Consider the following 18122-nt stretch of genomic DNA (forward strand, 5'->3'; position numbering starts at 1 on the left):
CACCCACGAAGCCACTGGCCTTCCCAGACACCCAGCCGTGCTTCCCTCCCCGGGGCTGTCATTCTTTTGGCTTAAGTCTGTGAGGTAGGGGAAGGAAAAACCCTGAAAAGGAACATTCTGCCTTCTCCTTCACAATTGCCTGATGAGGTAAGTTCTCCTAAGAGCTTTGAAAAGAGAGTTTGGAGTTTAATTTTCGCTCCGTGTTTGTTAGTTTTTTGATAACCATGCCACAGTACATTCCCAAAGAAACCGAAGTCTTAAGGCTTTTTAAAATACCTTGGCTGGGCGGTGGGGCAAGAGAGTGAGGGGTGGTTTCTGAGCTGGGTCCCAGCCCCCTCGCTGCTCTCTGGGCTTTGCCAGTGACCTCGGCCCAAGCCTACGTAAGTGGCCAGACTAGTTGAACTAGGAGACAGAGATGTGGACTGCTCATTCCCATCCCTGAAGTCACGTTCCCCTCGTCCTTCCCTTCTAAAGTCTCCCCCTGCCCCGGGGTGCCTGGGTGGCTCGGTCGGTTAAGGCTCAGGTCATGATCTCACGTTCGTGAGTTCAAGCCCCGCATCGGACTCTGTGCTGACAGTGTGGAGCCTGCTTGGGATCCTGTCTCCTTCTCTCTCTGCCCCTCCCCTGCTTGCTTTCTACCTGTTTCTCAAAAAAAATAAATAAAAATAAACTTAAAAAAAAAAAGTCTCCCCCTGCCCCCAAACTTTTAGAAGCAGCCTCAAAGTAGGGCTTGCATTTGCTTCCTTTCCAAGATGATTCTGAACTGAGAGTCCTTGGCTTACGTCTGTGAAGGCTGAAGGTAGTGAACGTAGCCTGGCGAGTGGGTGTGACTGGCTTACGACAAATAGAGCTGGGACATGGAGCTACGTGCAACCACAGGAAGTGCCTCTCTTCAGTTAAGCCACCTCCGATATAAAACTGACCTCTGATTTTACATAGGCTCGCGCACCCTTCCTGATCCACCCACCATGATGGTTTAGGAAAACTACACTAGACAGAAAGGTCAAACAAGTCCCAAGCAGTTTGAGAATGTCCTAGACTGACTGACAGCATCTTAGACACGTCTAGAGGCAGCGGGCTCTGCACGGCCTCTAAATAACTACACCTTTGTAAGGGTGACCTGTGGGATGAGCAGAACAGTCTAATCTCTAGGGATGTGACCGTCTTTAGTTATCCCAGGTCAAAGTTGCTAAAATCCAACGTTCGCAGCTGGAAATTTGAACGCTGGCTGGGAACTGGATATGAAGGAACTACTGCTAATATTTTAAGGGCGATCTTGGTATTGCAGTTCTATTTTTTAAGAAGACTTTATCTTTTAAGACATGTAGGGAAATGATGTGATATCTGGGATTTGCTTCAAAATCACAGGGAAGGCAGGGTGGAGGTGGGGGTGGAGAGGAAGCAAGACCAGACCCGGTCATGAGTTGGTCTGTTGACACTCATGGTGAAGGACAGTGGGATGCAGGGCGTTTGTTATACAATTACCGCTACTTGCGTATATATTTTTAATTATCAATTAAAACATTTTTTAACTTACAAAAAAAAAAGCTTCATTTTGGTGTGTCCCCAGATAAATAATTAACCCAGTCTGCATTTAAACTTGAGGGACTGGATTGATGGTTCTTGGCCTAAAGGGACAGCTGGAAAGGAGGGCAGCAGCCAGGACGGGGCAGTCATGGGGCGAGCTGACGGGAAGCCATCCTGTCCTGCAGAAGTCTTGCTCCAACAGCCCTCCCTGGCTGCCAGCCAGTCACCAAGCGTTACAACAAGAGCGGCCCCTGTAAAAATACCACACGGGTTCGTCAGCCTCACCTGCGAGACTTCAGCGCTCAGGTTCGCCTCTGTCCACACGTCAGAGGTGTCTGAGCTCATCATGGTGGGCTTCACGGCGATGGTGGGCTTGGAGTAGGGGGAGCTGTTCACAGAGTCATCTTCCTGGCGGCAGGTCTCCGCCCTGGGGGGCAGGCGAGGTGGAGGGGGCAGGCTGCCTGCTCGCGGCTGGGGATGGCCGGGTGCCAGCTGGTGGTCACTCCTCAGGCAGAAGCAGTTCTTGCAGGACCCGGGCTTCCAGATGTGCTCCACAAAGTCACTGCACGCAGACATTTTTGGGCTCGCGGGGCTCAGTCGGACGGTCTGGTGCATCTTGAGCAGACAGTGTGCTGGCTCATCTTGTGCCCAGCTCTCCGGCGTGGTCTTATGGGAGGCAGATGCGGGGCACAGAGCGGCTCCCGGGAATGGCAGGGATCTGCCTGATCAGAGATCCACGCGGCCAGAGGATGGCTGCATTACCCTAGAGTCTAATTATTTGAATGGAGAGTAGGAAGGGGAGGGAAGAGGAAAAAGGGAGAAGAAAAGGTCAAGATTAGCATTCCATTTCTTCTGAGACCCTCACCTATTTGTCCTAAGGCTCGTAGTCACTCTGCAGTGGTGCGGCCTTTTCGGAAGCTGTAAAAACTAAACGCAACTCTGATACAGGAGTACGGAGCATAGTGGACATTTCAGTCCCCTGAAGTCCCGAGCGCTGAGGTTTGGGGACTGTGGCAGGAAGAAATCACATAGGGTTTTAGATAAGGAACTGCCCTGTCTTCCATGCATTCCCTGCTGCTGGGGTGTCTAGAGCTTGGGACAAGAACTACAAAGTAATTCTGCAAGTAAAAACGGTGGCTTCCGGAGGACAGGCCACAATCTGTAACCAAGGACTGAGCAGGCAGGCAGGCCTGCGGCCAGAGACCAGTGCTCTAATGGTGCTTCTGGGCAGGTGGAGACTAAATGCAGGAGAAAGGGGAGAGGTGTGGTGCCGGCCTGCCCCTCGGGGGAACTGTGTCAGGAGGTCTGGCATCTGGGGAATCTGCCCTCCTCTCCTTACTAAATATAAGTTATTCAACCCAGTGCTCAGCGAGGTCAATAGAGCAGGGGCTGCAGGTCAAGGGGGGAAAACAGAAAAAGAAATGCCTGACCACCACAGCCCTGTGGTCTACGGGTGGCTGGTAGAACAGAACAGAGGGAAGAGATTATCACAGTTATTTTTCCCTATGATAGCCCTGGAGGTAAGGCAGTCAGCTTGTTGAGAGAGGTGTCTCTGACAGTCAAACTGAGCACAGAGAGTTTGCCCCTAGCACCTAGCAAATTCGCCCATTCAAGATGAGCTCAGAAGTTTGCAGGTATTAACCAATTAGCTTGAATAACATCCCGCAGGTAGCTGTTATCCCTATTTACAGATAGAGGGGAGCCTGGCTGGCTCAGCCGGAAGAGCATTCGACTCCTGATCTCAGGGTCATGAGTTCGAGCCCCACATTGGGTGTAGAGATTACTTAAATAAATAAGTAAAAAAAACCCTCACAGATGGAAAAAACAATGGCAATGGCATAAACTAAGACTCATCCATAGACATAGGGGGTTTGGTGGTTTCGGAAAGCGAGGCCAAATGTGTGGGCAACCCCTCACCTCATCATGTCCTTCATCAGACAGAGTTGCTGGCCATTATCTGTTTGCTGCTCACTGCTCTTCTCTGCTCACTTAAATGAACTGAGTTCCTCATAAGGAGGGTGTTCATGAGAAAATAATCCTCATAAATCGAAGGTGAACAGATTCTCATCCAATAGGGAGTTTTACCCTAGGGTTTGCTCTCCACTGTCCTCCAGTGAGAACTTGCTTTGAGGCTGATACCTTCTAAACTACCAGGACAGGGGTGCCTGAGTGGCTCAGTCAGTTAGGTGTCCGACTTCGGCTCAGGTCATGATCCCGTGGTTTGTGGGTTCAAGCCCTGCGTCGGGCTCTGTGCTGACAGTTCAGAGCCTGGAGCCTGCTTCGGATTCTGTGTCTCCCTCTCTCTCTGCCCCTCCCCTGCTCACCCTCTGTCTCTCTTACTCAAAAATAAATAAACATTAAAAACAACAAAAAAATTCTTTTTAATAAAAAAAGCTTTAGGGGCACCTGGGTGGCTCAGTTGATTAAGCATCCGACTCTTGATTTCGGCTCAGGTCATGATCTCATGCTTTGTGAGTCTGAGCCCTGCGTCAGGCTCTGGGCTGATGGCTCAGAGCCTAGAGCCTGCTTCAGATTCTGTCTCCCTCTCCCTCTGCCTCTTCCCTGCTTGTGCGCTCTCTCGCATTCTCTCTCTCTCTCTCTCTCAAAAATAAATAAATAAATAAATAAATAAATAAATAAACAAACAAACAAACAAACTTAAACTATCAACAGGACTAACCAGGTAGACTGAGCCAGGAGCCCACTCCTGAATCGTTTTGGAAAGTGCTCTCTTTCTGTTGTCCCACACGCACTCACAGACAGGGGTGCTTATTCAGCAAGCACTGGCGCTAAATTCACCTCCTTTCCCTCCAAAGTTCCCCGCAAAGCCACTGCCTCACTAAGCTAAATGAACGCTCTGAAATACACAAGTATTTGTCTTTCAGCAACTGTTGGTGGGTCCTATGCATCCCTCTCTTTAAGATGATTGTGGGTTAGGTTCTTCTCCTCCCCTAAATACACCCCAGTAGCAGGTTCATTCCTCACCAAGTTCCCCAGAAGAGGTCACTAAGCTTCAACCAGCAGAGGTGGATAGCAAGGATTTTTCTTCCTCCCATAATTTTGAGCCACCGAGAGCTTTAGGCTCGGCTGCTAAATCTTGCAAGGAGGAAAAAGGGGAGGAAGCACAGTGGTGTTCGGAGAGCAAGTCTCCAGATCCCTGCCCCAAGGTGAGGAGCTGGTCCTTTCTTAGGGAGCCAACAGGCTTCCTGGCCACAGAGAAGAACAGTCTCCCATTTACTACAGTCAGAGGCTCCCGAGCCCCGCCCCCCCCACCCCACCCCCCACCCTGATGACAGTAGGGAAGAAAGCTTAAAGACCAGTTCTCTGTGGTCCCTTCTGCGTTCCTGCAGCTCCTTATAAGGCTGAGCTAACTGTGGAGGTGGGTGTCCAACCACTTCCTCGGGGCTACCACAGATTCACAAAGAGACAGTCCGGGGAGGTCACATTTCATTTCCTCCCCGACAGGCAACTGCGAGCACAAACTTGTCATGTCTGCTTGGTGCCAGAGGTCCCCACTCCTTGTCGCCGATGGCCCACCACCGCCCTGGGACTTCGGGTAGGCTCTGGATTACTGATGAGCGGGAAGCTTCCCTCAGAACCCTGGCCACAGCCTATGCACCCTCTCTTCGCTCCCAGGCCCAGCTCTGAAATTCTCTGATGTGGGCACAACTCTCACCGACACGACTGCTCAGAGATGCAAAGGTTTTTAGGGGCAGTCTTTGAAGAAGAGAACAGAATGAAGTGCTAGCCTTCCACCACCACTGACTCACTGCATCCTGTTACAACTGGTTTCTCAGTCACAGCAAACAGAATTTACCATCCTGTCAAGCCAGAAAAGATGCTTTCCCAGTTCTGTCTGGGGAGCTCCATGCCTGGAATTATCCCCTATTTGTTTCCTGTGAAAGATGGTGAAAAACTCAAGTGGCGCTCACAAACCAGGAACGTCGCTTCGCCTCCCAGTGCCAACTCTCCACAGCCTGGGAATGGTACCTTCCTGCCCACGTTCCTTACCTCCGAAGGGAGGCGGCCCCCAGAATTATGCAAATTCCCCCAGTTCAGTGGGAGGTAGCAGGGCAAGATTAGAAAAAGATCCCAGCATTCTTTCTGATCCAAGTCGTGATAAAACATCTTTGCCTCTGCAAACTTCTGCACTAGATTTGTGGCTGCAATTTGCAAGACTGAAGTTGTCAGACACACTCCCATCCCATTTCCAAAAGAATCTGAAGAATGACGGCCAGATCTGTAAAATTAAACCTTTTGGCTCCAAATACCCCTTCACGCTTGCATCAAAGGCTGTTCATGCCTCACCCCGAAGTGACAGAATTCCAAAAAACACTCACCTGATAAATGTATACATACCGTTAAATTAATGCAACAGTGGAAAAGAAAAGTAGGTACAGAAAGTGTCTGGTTTTCAATACTCCACTGGCAAGGGTTGCCCAGGCAGAAAGAACAAAGTGACAATCTTAACACCCTCCTTCCCCCACCCCTCCTTACCCCAGAGGGTAAGTTGTGATATTCGCCCAACTTTTCATTTTATTTTTTTCCGTCTCCAATGCTACCTATGCAATCTCATCTCAGCAGTAGGAATGTGATTTTCATGGGTTAGACCTACTACAGTCTAAACCAGTAAGGAGGATGGCCGAATTCCACAGCACAACGGGATGGCAAAGTCACCGCACAATTCCCCAGGGCTTCCTGTCAAATGTCCCTCTCAAAACGGGAAAAGGTTGCTACCACGGATCAGGCCAGTGATCAGTAAGGTCCGTGGAACCTGGCTCTGCACTGATGGCATTGCAAAATTCCTGGCCCCTAGACCTTTGGGCTTTCCTATCCAGTTCTGCAAAGCCATGTCCTTGCTGGCTGAGCTTTACCTGAGAAAAATAAACACAGCGGGCCCTGCCTCCATTCCCATTTACAGGACCTGAAAGCGGAGAGGTGGAGAGGGTTCTATTTTTTCCTGGTGTGCTTGCGTGTGTGTGTGTGTGCGCGCGCGTGTCCAGCTGGGAACACGAGCAGCACACGCAAAGGTTAAGAACCTGTCCACGGTACGCCCTCTTTCAGAAGGCTCGGGAGAGAGGCATCATCTCGTTCCCTCCGGAGACTCGGAGGCTGGCATCTAACCCGGGGCAGCGTCAGCGGCCGCTACCCTGCGGCCCCAAACCATCACCCCCGGGATCCCTGAACGGCCTCTCCCTCTGCTCCTTTGACAATACAGCTGCCGCGGAAATGAAGTGTCCCCACTAGCAACTCGCAAAGCGCTCGGGTCCCCTGCCCCAGACTGAACAGCAAGACCAGCAAGACCAGCACAACAGTCGGTGTCCCCTCCCCGAACTCGAAGGAAAGTTTCCCCGTTTTAAAAAGCGCGATGCTCGAATGAATCGAAAACAGCCCTCCGGCTCCCGTGTGCTCCGGGCTCCGTGCCTGCACCTGGAGCACAAGCCCGGGCGCACGCGGTCCGGACGCTCCACCCTCCCCGAGCGGCCGCCTGTCACCCCGGGGGACGCCGACAGGGGATCGCCCTCTCGGCGACCGCAGCGCTTCCCCGGAGTTCCCCTCTGCGGCCACGTTTGCCAGACAAAAAGAGGCCGGATTTGGAGAAAGCGTCGCGGGCTCACCTCGGGGCCGCGCTCCCCCGGCCTCGCCGTCGGTCGCCGAGAAGCCAGCCGCCCGGCCGGGCGCCTCGGAGCATTGTTTGGAGAGTGAGCGCGCGCAGTGCGTGCCCGGCCGCGGGCGGGTGTCCTCTGCCTGGGCCCGGAGGCCGGGTGGCAGCTGCGAGCGCGGCTCCGCCCCCTCCGCCTCCGGTTACGCCGCCCGCCCAGGCTCCCGCCGCACCTCCGCAGTCCCCGCCGCCTCCCCGCGCCCCCACCCCCTACCCGGGCCCGCGCGCCTCCGGCTCCCCGCCGGCGGGCTGAGGCTTTCAGCCCGGAGTCGTCCAAACTCTCCCCGCCCCGCCCCTCCCACCCGCGCCCACCCGCCCGCCCGCTCCGGGCCGCGAGGCCCCGCCCCTGGCCCGGGACTGGGCGCCGTCCGACCCGCGAGCGGGGCCCCGGCTTGCCCCCTCCCCGGAGACCGCGGTGCGCGCCTCTGCCACGGCGACTCTCGGTGCCGGCAGCCTGGCTCTTACTACAATGTCTGTAGAGGTATCATAGGTGTCCGGCATCCCTTCATCCAGCCGGCTCTGCGAGACTCGGGGGGCGGGGAAAGCACGAGAGCCGGCGAGGGGGAGCCGAGAAAGCCAGGGGTCAGGAGGGGAATAATGAGGTCGGGATCCCAGACCGGTCCCGAAAGCTGCGTGGGCACCGGGACTGTCCATCGCTGTAGCCGGCGGGAGGAGGGTGGGGCGCGAGGGAGCCGGGCTGGGAATCCCGGCCTCGGATTCCAGATCCCCTCGGTCCCTGGACTGAGCCTCACTCAGGCCAGTGGCTTAACCTCTAGGAACTTCGGTGTTCTGGATATGGAATGAACGGTTGAACTGGACAGAGCTGGTCTTCCACCTCCCTCGGACATCCAGGTCTTACGCAGGCCAATATTACACCTGTGTTTACAGTTTCCAGTAAGTGACTCACTCACTGAGATAGACCGAGTTCGAGATAGTCCTCCGGCTAAATAAATATCTTTTAACAAAGAGTACCACGCAGCCCACACCTAGTCAGTCCCTTCCTCCACCTGCCTCTGACAGGCTCTGCACCTTGACCTGGGTGGTTCCTCAAGACGTTAGCGCCCGGGTCACCACCTTGAGAATGCCTGGGTGGGGGCAATGTGGTGAAATGGAATAGGGAGAAGACCGGGGGAAAAACACCTGTGGGCTCCTCTCTCTGCCCCTCCTGTTCTCCAGAGAGGTAATAATGTATTGTAACTCCAGTTGGGTCCTCTGCCCTCAGCCCACAGGGATGAGCCTGTGAGCCTCCACCGGCTGAGAGGAGGAAGACTGGTTCCCCTGGAGATTCCTGGGCTTTCTTGAGATCTAGCCCTGAGAGGGTGAGGAGGTTGGCAGAGAGGAGAGAGGGAGAAGACACGTTTGTGAGGCTTGGCTCGGGGGTGAGGAAAGGAGAAAGGTAGAGGGATATAGGGAACGCTTCCTCGTGCTCCAATGTCTGGATTTCTCCTGAGTGTGAACAGCATTTGGGGGAAGGTGTAGTGGGATGGAACCAACACTGGTTAAGTACCTACCCTGCGCCATGCCACCCCAGGACGGGGACATCACCGCTATTTCATAGAGAAGAAAACCGACCCACGAAGTACCACATAACTTGCCCGGGCCCATTTGCTGAAAAGTGGTAATGCTGGGAGCCGAAGCAAAGGCTGTCTGGCCCCACTGATGGACGATTCCATGCTGCCATGCTACCTCCTTGTCCCCAAGTACAGGTAGTCCAGCCCTATTTTTCTTTCTTCCCAAAGTGAGGGGAAACCACTGGAACAGACAGGGAAGGAAAACTCTGGTTAGCCTCCAGCAGCAGTCAACAAAACTGAAGGGTCCAGGCCTCTCTTGACTAAGACGTGGGCGGGGTGTTGATAAGCAGACAGGTACAAAGTGGTCTGCACTGGAGAAATACAAAAATAGCACAAGGCCGGCCAAGCAATTCAGTTACAGAGGGAGATGGCACACCCCTAGGGTTTGAGAAGCTTCTGGATCCCATGATTCAGGCTAGATATTTCCCTTCTTCTTCTGTAAGGCCTGGGTGGGGACACCCACCTCACAGGCTTGAGTGCACATAGAAGCCACTCACTTTCCCACTTTATTTTCTTCTGTTTACTTAATTTATCCTTAGTACATAAACAGGCGGAAGAACATAATGATAAGCAAACGCAACGGCGTGAGACGGGATTGGCGGTTCTGTGGCATGGGACAGCAGTTGAAGGGTTAATTCAGTCTTTCTGCAAAATAAACTGTGTTCCAAAGTGTTTTCGCTGTGCTCACACAAAATGAATGCATTACACTGTAGTTGCTGACATATAATGTGCATCTTTTAATGCCAGCGACACAGCCTTAAAGATGGCTTCATCCTGCCTAATGAAAAGAATCAAAAAATACTTCAAAAGACTCACTTAGATCCACATAAAATTCCTATTCTCTGATGCAGTGCTCTACCAGTGACTGTTAAGTATGTTATCTCCTCGGTAAAGCTGCGGTAACCTCATGCATTTTAATAAACAATTCTTGCTCGAACTTCCAAACTGCATCCTGAAATGCAGGGCCATTTGTGTATACACAGCATTCTGCTTCTGGCTACTTATCAGTCCATTTCATGACACTTTTAACTGCAGGGCTTGCTTGTGTGCCCTGAGACACATCAGACCTTGAAGAAGAGCAATTCCCTTCAAGGTTTTAGTCCAGGAGCACCGTTCTGTACAAGAGAGCAGTTAAATTTGGGGAAATGGCAAAGGCGGGGACAGGTAGTGCTTTGGGGTAAGTAAGTGAAAGTCGCTTGGAATTAGAGAAGGAAAAAGGCAGAATGAGGAAGTGCACACCGTCAAATTATACTGAGAAGATGCTAGCTGGGGAATTTAAGGGGTGAGACAGTGTGAAGATTGGACCAAAGTAATCCTGTGCCTGATCTCTCCCCTGCCAGAGAATAGGCCCCACACAACAGAGAGGTGTCTCTCCCCTTAACGGGAGAAAGGTGTTCAGAAAGGTGTTCAACAAACATTTATTGAGTGCCCTCTACTTAGCACCGGATGAGGTCCTATGAGGAAAATACAAGGTCTATGAGAGGGAGATAATGCAGGGGCGGTGGGGGCTCAAAGAAGGAAAAGACAGAAACAAAAAAAGTGGCTTCAGGGAAGAAGGGGGCTTAGGAGGATGAGCAGGATTTCCATGTGTGGCCAGTGGGGACTTCCCAGACTGAGAGAATGGTATCCACCAAGGGATGGTCATGGGAGAGGCGGGAGACTTTGCAGAGATCTCCTATCCAGTCTGGCTGGAGCACGGTTACGGTTATGGGAGACAAGGCTGGAAACGCAGGGTGGGGCCAGCAGGAAGGCTTGGCCTGCAAGCCAGCCAGGAGGAGAGCACTGACTTTTCTGAGGAACCAAATGATATCATCCAAGTTAGCTTTTCATTAGCTCTACCTGCATCTTCTATCCCAGATAAATTAGGAAGTGGGACTAGAGGCTGGAGACAAGAAGACTGGCTTGGAGTTTCCATCTCTGGTCCAGATGGGAGGTAAGGGGCCTGGATAAGGGAGGCAGCAGTGAGAATGGAAAGCAGGGATGTGGGGTGGACAGTTCTGAAAGACATGAAGAGGGAGATACAGGAGCTGGTTACTTATTGATTCACTGTGAATAATAAGATATTAACTGATAATAATAGCTTACACTGTGGAGTACTCATTCTATGTCAGGCGCTGGGTGCTAAACGGTTTACATGCCTTCTCTTGTGTAAACCTCACAGAAACTCCCAGGTAGGAGTTGCTATAAGGGAGAGGAAGGAATCAAAGAGAAGCAGCAGAATTGTAGCCTCCAGAGACTGGTAGACCAATGGTAGCACTAGGACAGCTAGGGAAGTCAGGACATTGAGGTTGCGGTCTCTTGACCCTGGCACGTGTGGCAGCCATCCAGTGAAAGAAGGTATCCTGCCAGCTGCGGTGTTTGGAGCCCCAGGAAAATTGAAGGAGGTTGGAGGAATATGAAGAGATGATCTGAAAAGGTGAAGGGCTGGGGCGCCTGGGTGGCTCGGTCGGTTAAGCGTCTGACTTTGGCTCAGGTCACGATCTCTCAGTTGGTGAGTTCGAGCCCCGCGTCGGGCTCTGTGCGGACAGCTCGGAGCCTGGCACCTGCTTCGGAATCTGTGTCTCCCTCTCTCTCTGCCCCTCCCCCTGCTCGTGCTCTGTCTCTCTCTGTCTCTCAAAAAATGAATAAATGTTAAAAAAAAAAAAAAAAGAAAGAAAAGGTGAAGGATGGGCAAACACAGTAATCTAGAAGAGGCTGTGGAGAAAAGGAGTAAGGACCCTCTCTTTGAGACTTTCTTAAACCCAGGGCAGTGTGAAGAGATGTCTCCTGGAGAGAACAGCCAGGGAGATGACGTGAAAGGAATTCAGGTTGCGGGAAATTGTGTGAGCTGGAGAGTGTCTGAGACCAGCTTAAACTCTTAGTCACTCTGTTCACAACAGCAGGAGTTTCCAGTGCACCCCATGGAAGGAGAAAATCAGGTGGGAGGAAAATGAGATGGGAAAGGTGGGCTTGAGAGGGCTGTTGACTAGGGAAAAGGGCATTGGACTGGGGGGAAGAAGGTGGCCGCAGATGAGGTAGGGTGGAATCCCTGGGAACCATGGGCACGTGCTGGGCCTGCCTCGGTGGCATCTGGGGTCCCAAAACCACCACGGAGGAGACTGGGAAGGTAAGGAGGCAAGGAAAAGGTCTTCTGGAAATTTGCTGTGAGGAGCTCATCTGAGTTCTCTCCATCCTGCTGGAAAATGATATTCTCAGCAAGCCAGTCAAAGGTTGGTCTAGCAAGCATACACAACCCCACTCCACCCCTTGGTTCTCCCTGACTTACAATTAGCTCTTTGGGCTGCCATCCCAACTTAACCTCTTTCTTCTCTGAAGTGCGGAAATCCAAGTAATCTTATCAGTTAACCCCTGTCCTGTGATTATCCTTGTGTCCCAGCTTTTTCAAAAAACCTTTTCTAACATCTCATTCTCCCCCAACTAATGTCCTAGGCAACTCTCCACAGGATAAAACATTCTAAATAATTTACAGTATCATATTCCAAGCACTGAATAGATTTCCCCCCCAAATTGAAAACTATTATTTAAATAACTGCAGGATGTCAGAATCTCAAACCACATGGGACTGGGAGCCAAGGGTGCAAGATTGTTATGATCTTCCTTTGTGCCCAAGTGCCACAGAGCTCAGATGTCAGGTGTTGAAGTAGGAAAACACTTTATTGTTTGCCTTTTTTAACATAAATACAGTTAGATGTGCATCCATTGATGGATACCTTATTGCAAGCCTTAGTTTTTCAAAATGTCACTTACAGGGGCACCTGGGTGGCGCAGTCGGTTAAGCATCGGACTTCAGCCAGGACACGATCTCGCGGTCCGTGAGTTCGAGCCCCTCGTCACGCTCTGGGCTGATGGCTCAGAGCCTGGAGCCTGTTTCCGATTCTGTGTCTCCCTCTCTCTCTGCCCCTCCCCCGTTCATGCTCTGTCTCTCTCTGTCCCAAAAAAAATAAATAAACGTTGAAAAAAAAATTAAAAAAAAAAATGTCACTTACAGATTGAACTGTGTTCCCCCACACCCCCAAAAAAGATGTATTGAAGTCCTAACCCCAGTTTCTCAGAATGTGACCTTATTTGGAAGTAGGGTCCATAAAGAGGTAACCAAGTCAAAGTGAGGTCATTAGGGTGGTTCCCAGCCCAAAGTAACCGATGTCCTTACAAAAAGGAAAGAGGCTCCCAAAAAAGGAAGATAGTGTGAAAACACAATGGGAGAAGAGACCATGTGACCACGTTGATGAATCTGGAAGCTGAGGGAGGCCAAGAACTGGCAGAATACAACAGAAGCTAAAAGAGACAAGGGAAGTTTTTTTCCCCAGAGCTGTCAGAGAGAGACTGGCTCTTGCCTCCACCTTGATCTCAGACTTCTAGCCTCTAGGCAATAAACTTCCGTTGTTTTAAGCCTCCAGGTTTTTGGTACTTTGTTACAACAGCCTGAGGAAAATAATACGGTTATCAAAATGAAAACGTTCCACCCAACGATAGACACTACTGCTTCCAGACGGAAGAGAAAGATTTTTCAAAAATCAGCTTCAGAGAGCATGACACACAGGAGACATGGTAATTAATGCCCACTACATATGTAATGCCAGACAGTTCTCTGTATTAAGGTCAGTGTCGTTTCGTTCAACCTGCCCTGTGAAGAGAATGGTCATTCTTTCATTGATGGCTCCCTCTTTCTCCGGTTTCAGGTTCTATGGTTAGGAGAAAGTCCTGGTTCCTTACCCGAGCTGGCATTTGCATGGTTAAGAAACTCGTTACCTCTGCACCCAGGGAGTGTGAATGAAGATGTACCTCAAAGCCCATCAGGGGGGTGTTCTGGGTCCACATACACTTCCAGAGATGTCATTAATGGACAGGAGAGATAATCCATGTCTAATCCTTCAAGGATAAATGGAGGCACAGAGGTCCTAAATGACTAACATGACTTGCCCAAGGTCTCCTAAGACATTTCATAATACTGTTCTTCTGAGCTTTCAAGGTTGTTTGTTTAAAAAATTTTTTTTTAACTTTTATTTATTTTTGAGACAGAGAGAGAGAGAACATGAACAGGAAGGGTCAGAGAAAGAGGGAGACACAGAATCCAAAACAGGCTCTAGGATCTGAGCTGTCAGCACAGAGCCCGACGTGGGGCTCGAACCCAGAGACTGTGAGATCATGACCTGAGCCGAAGTCGGACGCTTAACTGACTGAGCCACCCAGGCGCCCCTAGGTTGTTTGGTTTTAATGTGGATTGTGAGTTAAGGATGTGAAAATGAGAACTATTTGAGGAATTAATTCATAACTCCCACTGCTTCTCTTTCTGACTGAGCTGGAGCCAGGGTTAGAAAGAAGCAGCATATTCTACATTAGGAAGGGTCACAAAGGAAAAAACAAGCCCATTTGAAAGACCTGCTTAGTTAAAACCTCCTAATGATACAGCTACTATGGAAAACAGGTTAACGGTTTCCTACAAAGTTAACCATAAATTTGTCACGTGGCCCAGGAATTCCATTCTTAGGTATCTACCTCGAAGTAGAACTAGGTACACACGAAAACTGGTGCACAAATGTTCACACTGCATAACAGCTAAAGAGTAGAAACAACCCAGATGTCCATCAACTGGTGAATGAATAAATATGCAATCTGTCCATATGGTGAAATACTATTCAGTAATAAAAAAATTAAATGCTGATACATGTGGCAACACGGATGGACCTCAGAAAGGTTATGCTAACTGAAAGAAGCCAGACAAAAGATTACTTACTGTGTGATTACATTTATATGAAATATCCAGAAGAAATAACCTGATAGAGACAGAAAGTAGACTAGCGGCTGCCTGGGGTGGGGGGTGGGAATGGGGTATGGGCGCGAGGGATCACTGTCAATGGGTATGGGGGGATCTTACTCCAATGACGGAAGTGTTCTGAAACTAAACTGTAAATCATGATTGCACAACTTGAAACACTGAGTAAAAATTGTTGAATTACATGCTTAAAATGGTTGAACTTTATGGTATGTAAACTATACCTCAATGAAGCTGTTCGTGAAAAGAGAAAGAATGGAATATCATTGAGCCTTAAAAGTGATGGAAAGTCTAACACCTGCTACACCACGGATGAACCTTCAGGACATTATGCCAAGTGGAATAAGCCAGTCACAAAAGGAAAATTGCTGGATTCCACTTTAGCTGAGGTCCCTGGAGTAGTCAAATCCATAGAGACAGCAAGCAGAATGGTGGTTGCTGAGGAGGGGAGTGGTGCGAGTGGGGAAGTATTGTTTAGAGGGTGCAGTTTCCCTTTGGGAAGATGAAAAAGTTCTGGAAATGGATGGTGTGATGGATTCATAAGGTGAATGTGCTTAGTGCCAGGGAACTGCACATTTTAAAAAAGTTAAAATGGCACCTTTTATGTTGTGTATATTTTATACAATTGAGAGATTGAGAGAAACGCCTATGTCTCTGTAAGCAAACTGCCTGTTTCTGAAAGATGAAACAGGTCTGAAACATCTCATGTTACCTTTAAGTCAATGAGCCTTAGTCATTCAGAAGACCATCAGTTTTTAAACTCCTGTAGGTAAGAGATCGATTCATAATTCTATGAAGTCACAGAAACTCCAGGCCTATTGCTGCCTGATAAATCATGGATGAGAAAACATCACATGCTTTCCTGTTCAACCACCGTTGGACATCCTTCTCCCCTTGCCTCGCCCAAGGCAGCTTCGGGTTTGCCTTTTACTAGGTCAGTAGGCTTGTGAATGTCCTGACCTCTGCGTTGTTTTTGTGACATTACCTCTGGGACCCAGTAATCATTCTCCAAACCCAGCCATGTGAATGTCATTACACGGATCGTATCTTAGGGGCTGTCACTTGCAAAGGTAAGCCAGTGCTCTGAATCAAATTTGCCTGAGGAATGTTCAATGGAAGGAAAAAAAAAAGGCTTCTATTTATCTAAAAAGGACGCGTCATTTGCCACCTGCTGTAAAGTTTTATAAGCATGTTGAAAAACAAAATGTTTCCTTTGCCTATTCCCCTTAAAGTAAAGTGGTCTTTTCTCTCCCCCCCCCCCTTTTTTTTATGGTTCTCATAGGAAACATACCCTAAGAGGATTGAAAGCCAATTTTTTGGACTTTTAAAGCATTTTACTAATAACCAGCATTGGCCCTTTCTGGGAGTAAAATCCCATTTGGATACAGCACAACTGTATAAGATGTAACTCTGAGGACATCTTATTTCTCTCCATGTTCTACCACGTGGTGAGACCAAAAATACTTTTACCCACTTCCTCCTTTCATGTTTCTGAGAGCATGAATTGAGTGACAGGACAGATGGTGCGTGATTTCTGTGCTGGATGGGGTGGGATGGGATGACAAGGGGGAGCAAATAAACCTTCTCATCTAGGACCTGTAGATACGTGCCCCCTTCCTTCAATTTCAGGCCCGCAATATGTAATTGATGTGGACTATCTATAACTTAACTATCCAACCCCAGGGCGTCCTACAAACACTGGCTCTTATTAGCAAATTACTTCTCCCCAAGTCATAATGTCCTAGAATTAGCATTTTCACGTGGGGAAGACTTGCATAGTCAGAACAGTCAATAATCAAGTATAGAAGACTGGGGGTGGGGGGCAGGGAGTGGCTTATTTATTTTTCGGATGCCCTGTTTAAACTCCCAGACAGCATTGCCTACAATATCGCCCTTGCTGTACTTTGTGGAGTCAGGGTAACCTGCTTGTGGATTTACAGCCCTAACTGGTTTCTGACATCTAGAAATGGTGGCTGAGAGGCTCCCAGAAGGATGCTTGGTAGAATGTCCTGTGGTCACAGAAGGTAGCAGAGTCACCAAGCTTTGCAGTGATCAATGAATGGGGGAAGGGGACCACCGACCACCCCGTGTCTAGAAAGGGGGAGGGGAGAAAACCTCCAACTAATTTACTGGAAAGCCCCAGGCCTTGTTAAGGAGGCTTTAGGATAATAGCTCTTTTGACTGTTCAGTTTTTTCCCCTTTTAGAAGTGGCAGTGGTGGCTGGCAGAGAGAGCCATGGAGAGAGCAGGGCAGGAAAGGGGTCAAAAGACACGTGATGGGGCTGATTAACAAGTAGGCTTTTTAAGCAGTGGCCAGGGGACACCTGCAGCTCTTCTAGACTTGCTTGCCCAGTAGGGGTTGTTTGAATGAGAAAACAGCTTCCAAAAAGATGTAACACAAGGGCATAAAAGGAAAAAGAAAAAATGTGCATTTGTGAGATGAGGGAATTGTAGAGTTTTATCTCGGATTCTTCTCTAAAGAAACCTTTTATTATCTAATATTCTCATCAGTAGGTCAAGGCTCACAAGATGAGGAGAAAGGGCTCATCACCAGGGCACTGTGCTGGTGTTTTCCTCAAAAAGGAATTTGCTTTCAAACAGACATGCATTCACTAATCTCTTTTCTTAAAAAAAGAGAGAGAGAGAGAGAGAGAGAGAAAGAAAGACAAGAAAGAAAGAAAGAAAACCACAAACACAAAATCTCTTCCAACTCAGCTGACTGAGTCCGAGTGGGGATGACAGCAGCATTCACTTGCATGATCCCACAGAGCTAGTGTCCAGAATGAAAATAAATGTGACTTTTCAAATCAGGGCATAGTGTTGCTTTGTTTGTAATTCAATTAAAGAACAGGCATTACAATGTCATTGTATGACAGGGGAGATAATGAAGAGATCCACATCTTTTGGGCTGCAATAAAGCAACACCTGTGCTTGACAGATTGGCATCAGTATCTTAAGAAAGCCAGAAGGGGACAGTTCCTGATTTCCAAGGGGCTGTTCTGAGTGTGGTGGGGGTGGAGGAGCAAAAGGACAAAATCCCCATACCTTCCAGAGTCAACCAGCTTAGCCCAGCTCTATACCAGATGGTTATGTTTCATATTTACTGATATTTCCTATAATTAATAAAGCCTTCCTTGATAAAAACCAATTGTGTGATTAGACAGACAGATAGATATGATCCATAGATCTATCTATCTGATATCTAACTCTCCCTATTGAGATACTAACTTGCCCAAGAAGGTCAGCCATTTAAATTTGGCTTTAGCCAGACTTGGAAGGAATTAAATGGAGTATCAGCATTGCCACCTTCGGAAAGTCATCATTGCCACCATGATTCTGGAAGCAGGGTTGGATGTTCCTACTTAGCGCTTTCACTGGCCTCAATTTCCTTGTCTGTAAAATACAATTAGTGATACCTTCCTCAAGCGGTTGCTTTAAAAATTAAGCAAGCTAAGTTATGTAAAATGCCTAGTTCAGAACCTGGTGTCTTCGGTCTTACTACATTTGGGCTATTATAACAGAGTGCCATAAACAACAGACATTTATTTCTCACAGTTCAGGAGGCTGGGAAGTCTATGATCAAGGCACCA

The 18122-nt window shown here is 49.1% G+C and overlaps 1 protein-coding gene across 2 annotated transcripts in view; it reads right to left on the reverse strand.

Moving 5' to 3' along the window:
* The window catches only part of PRAG1 (PEAK1 related, kinase-activating pseudokinase 1), a 51253-nt gene extending 43875 nt beyond the window's left edge, over window positions 1-7378 (reverse strand). Inside the window, exons 1-2 of one of the 2 annotated variants that reach the window (XM_045455573.1) lie at window positions 7146-7378; window positions 1813-2297 (exon numbers count right to left, since the gene is read on the reverse strand). In XM_045455573.1, the coding sequence (XP_045311529.1) occupies window positions 1813-2142 (330 nt within the window). In that variant the 5' untranslated portion in view covers window positions 2143-2297; window positions 7146-7378. Of the gene's footprint in view, window positions 1-1812; window positions 2298-7145 lie in introns of those variants that run through there. The other variant, XM_045455584.1, reaches the window with a different exon arrangement.
* Between the last annotated feature and the right edge of the window lie 10744 nt (window positions 7379-18122).

Source organism: Leopardus geoffroyi, chromosome B1, assembly GCF_018350155.1.
Source record: "Leopardus geoffroyi isolate Oge1 chromosome B1, O.geoffroyi_Oge1_pat1.0, whole genome shotgun sequence".
Classification (NCBI taxonomy): domain Eukaryota; kingdom Metazoa; phylum Chordata; class Mammalia; order Carnivora; family Felidae; genus Leopardus; species Leopardus geoffroyi.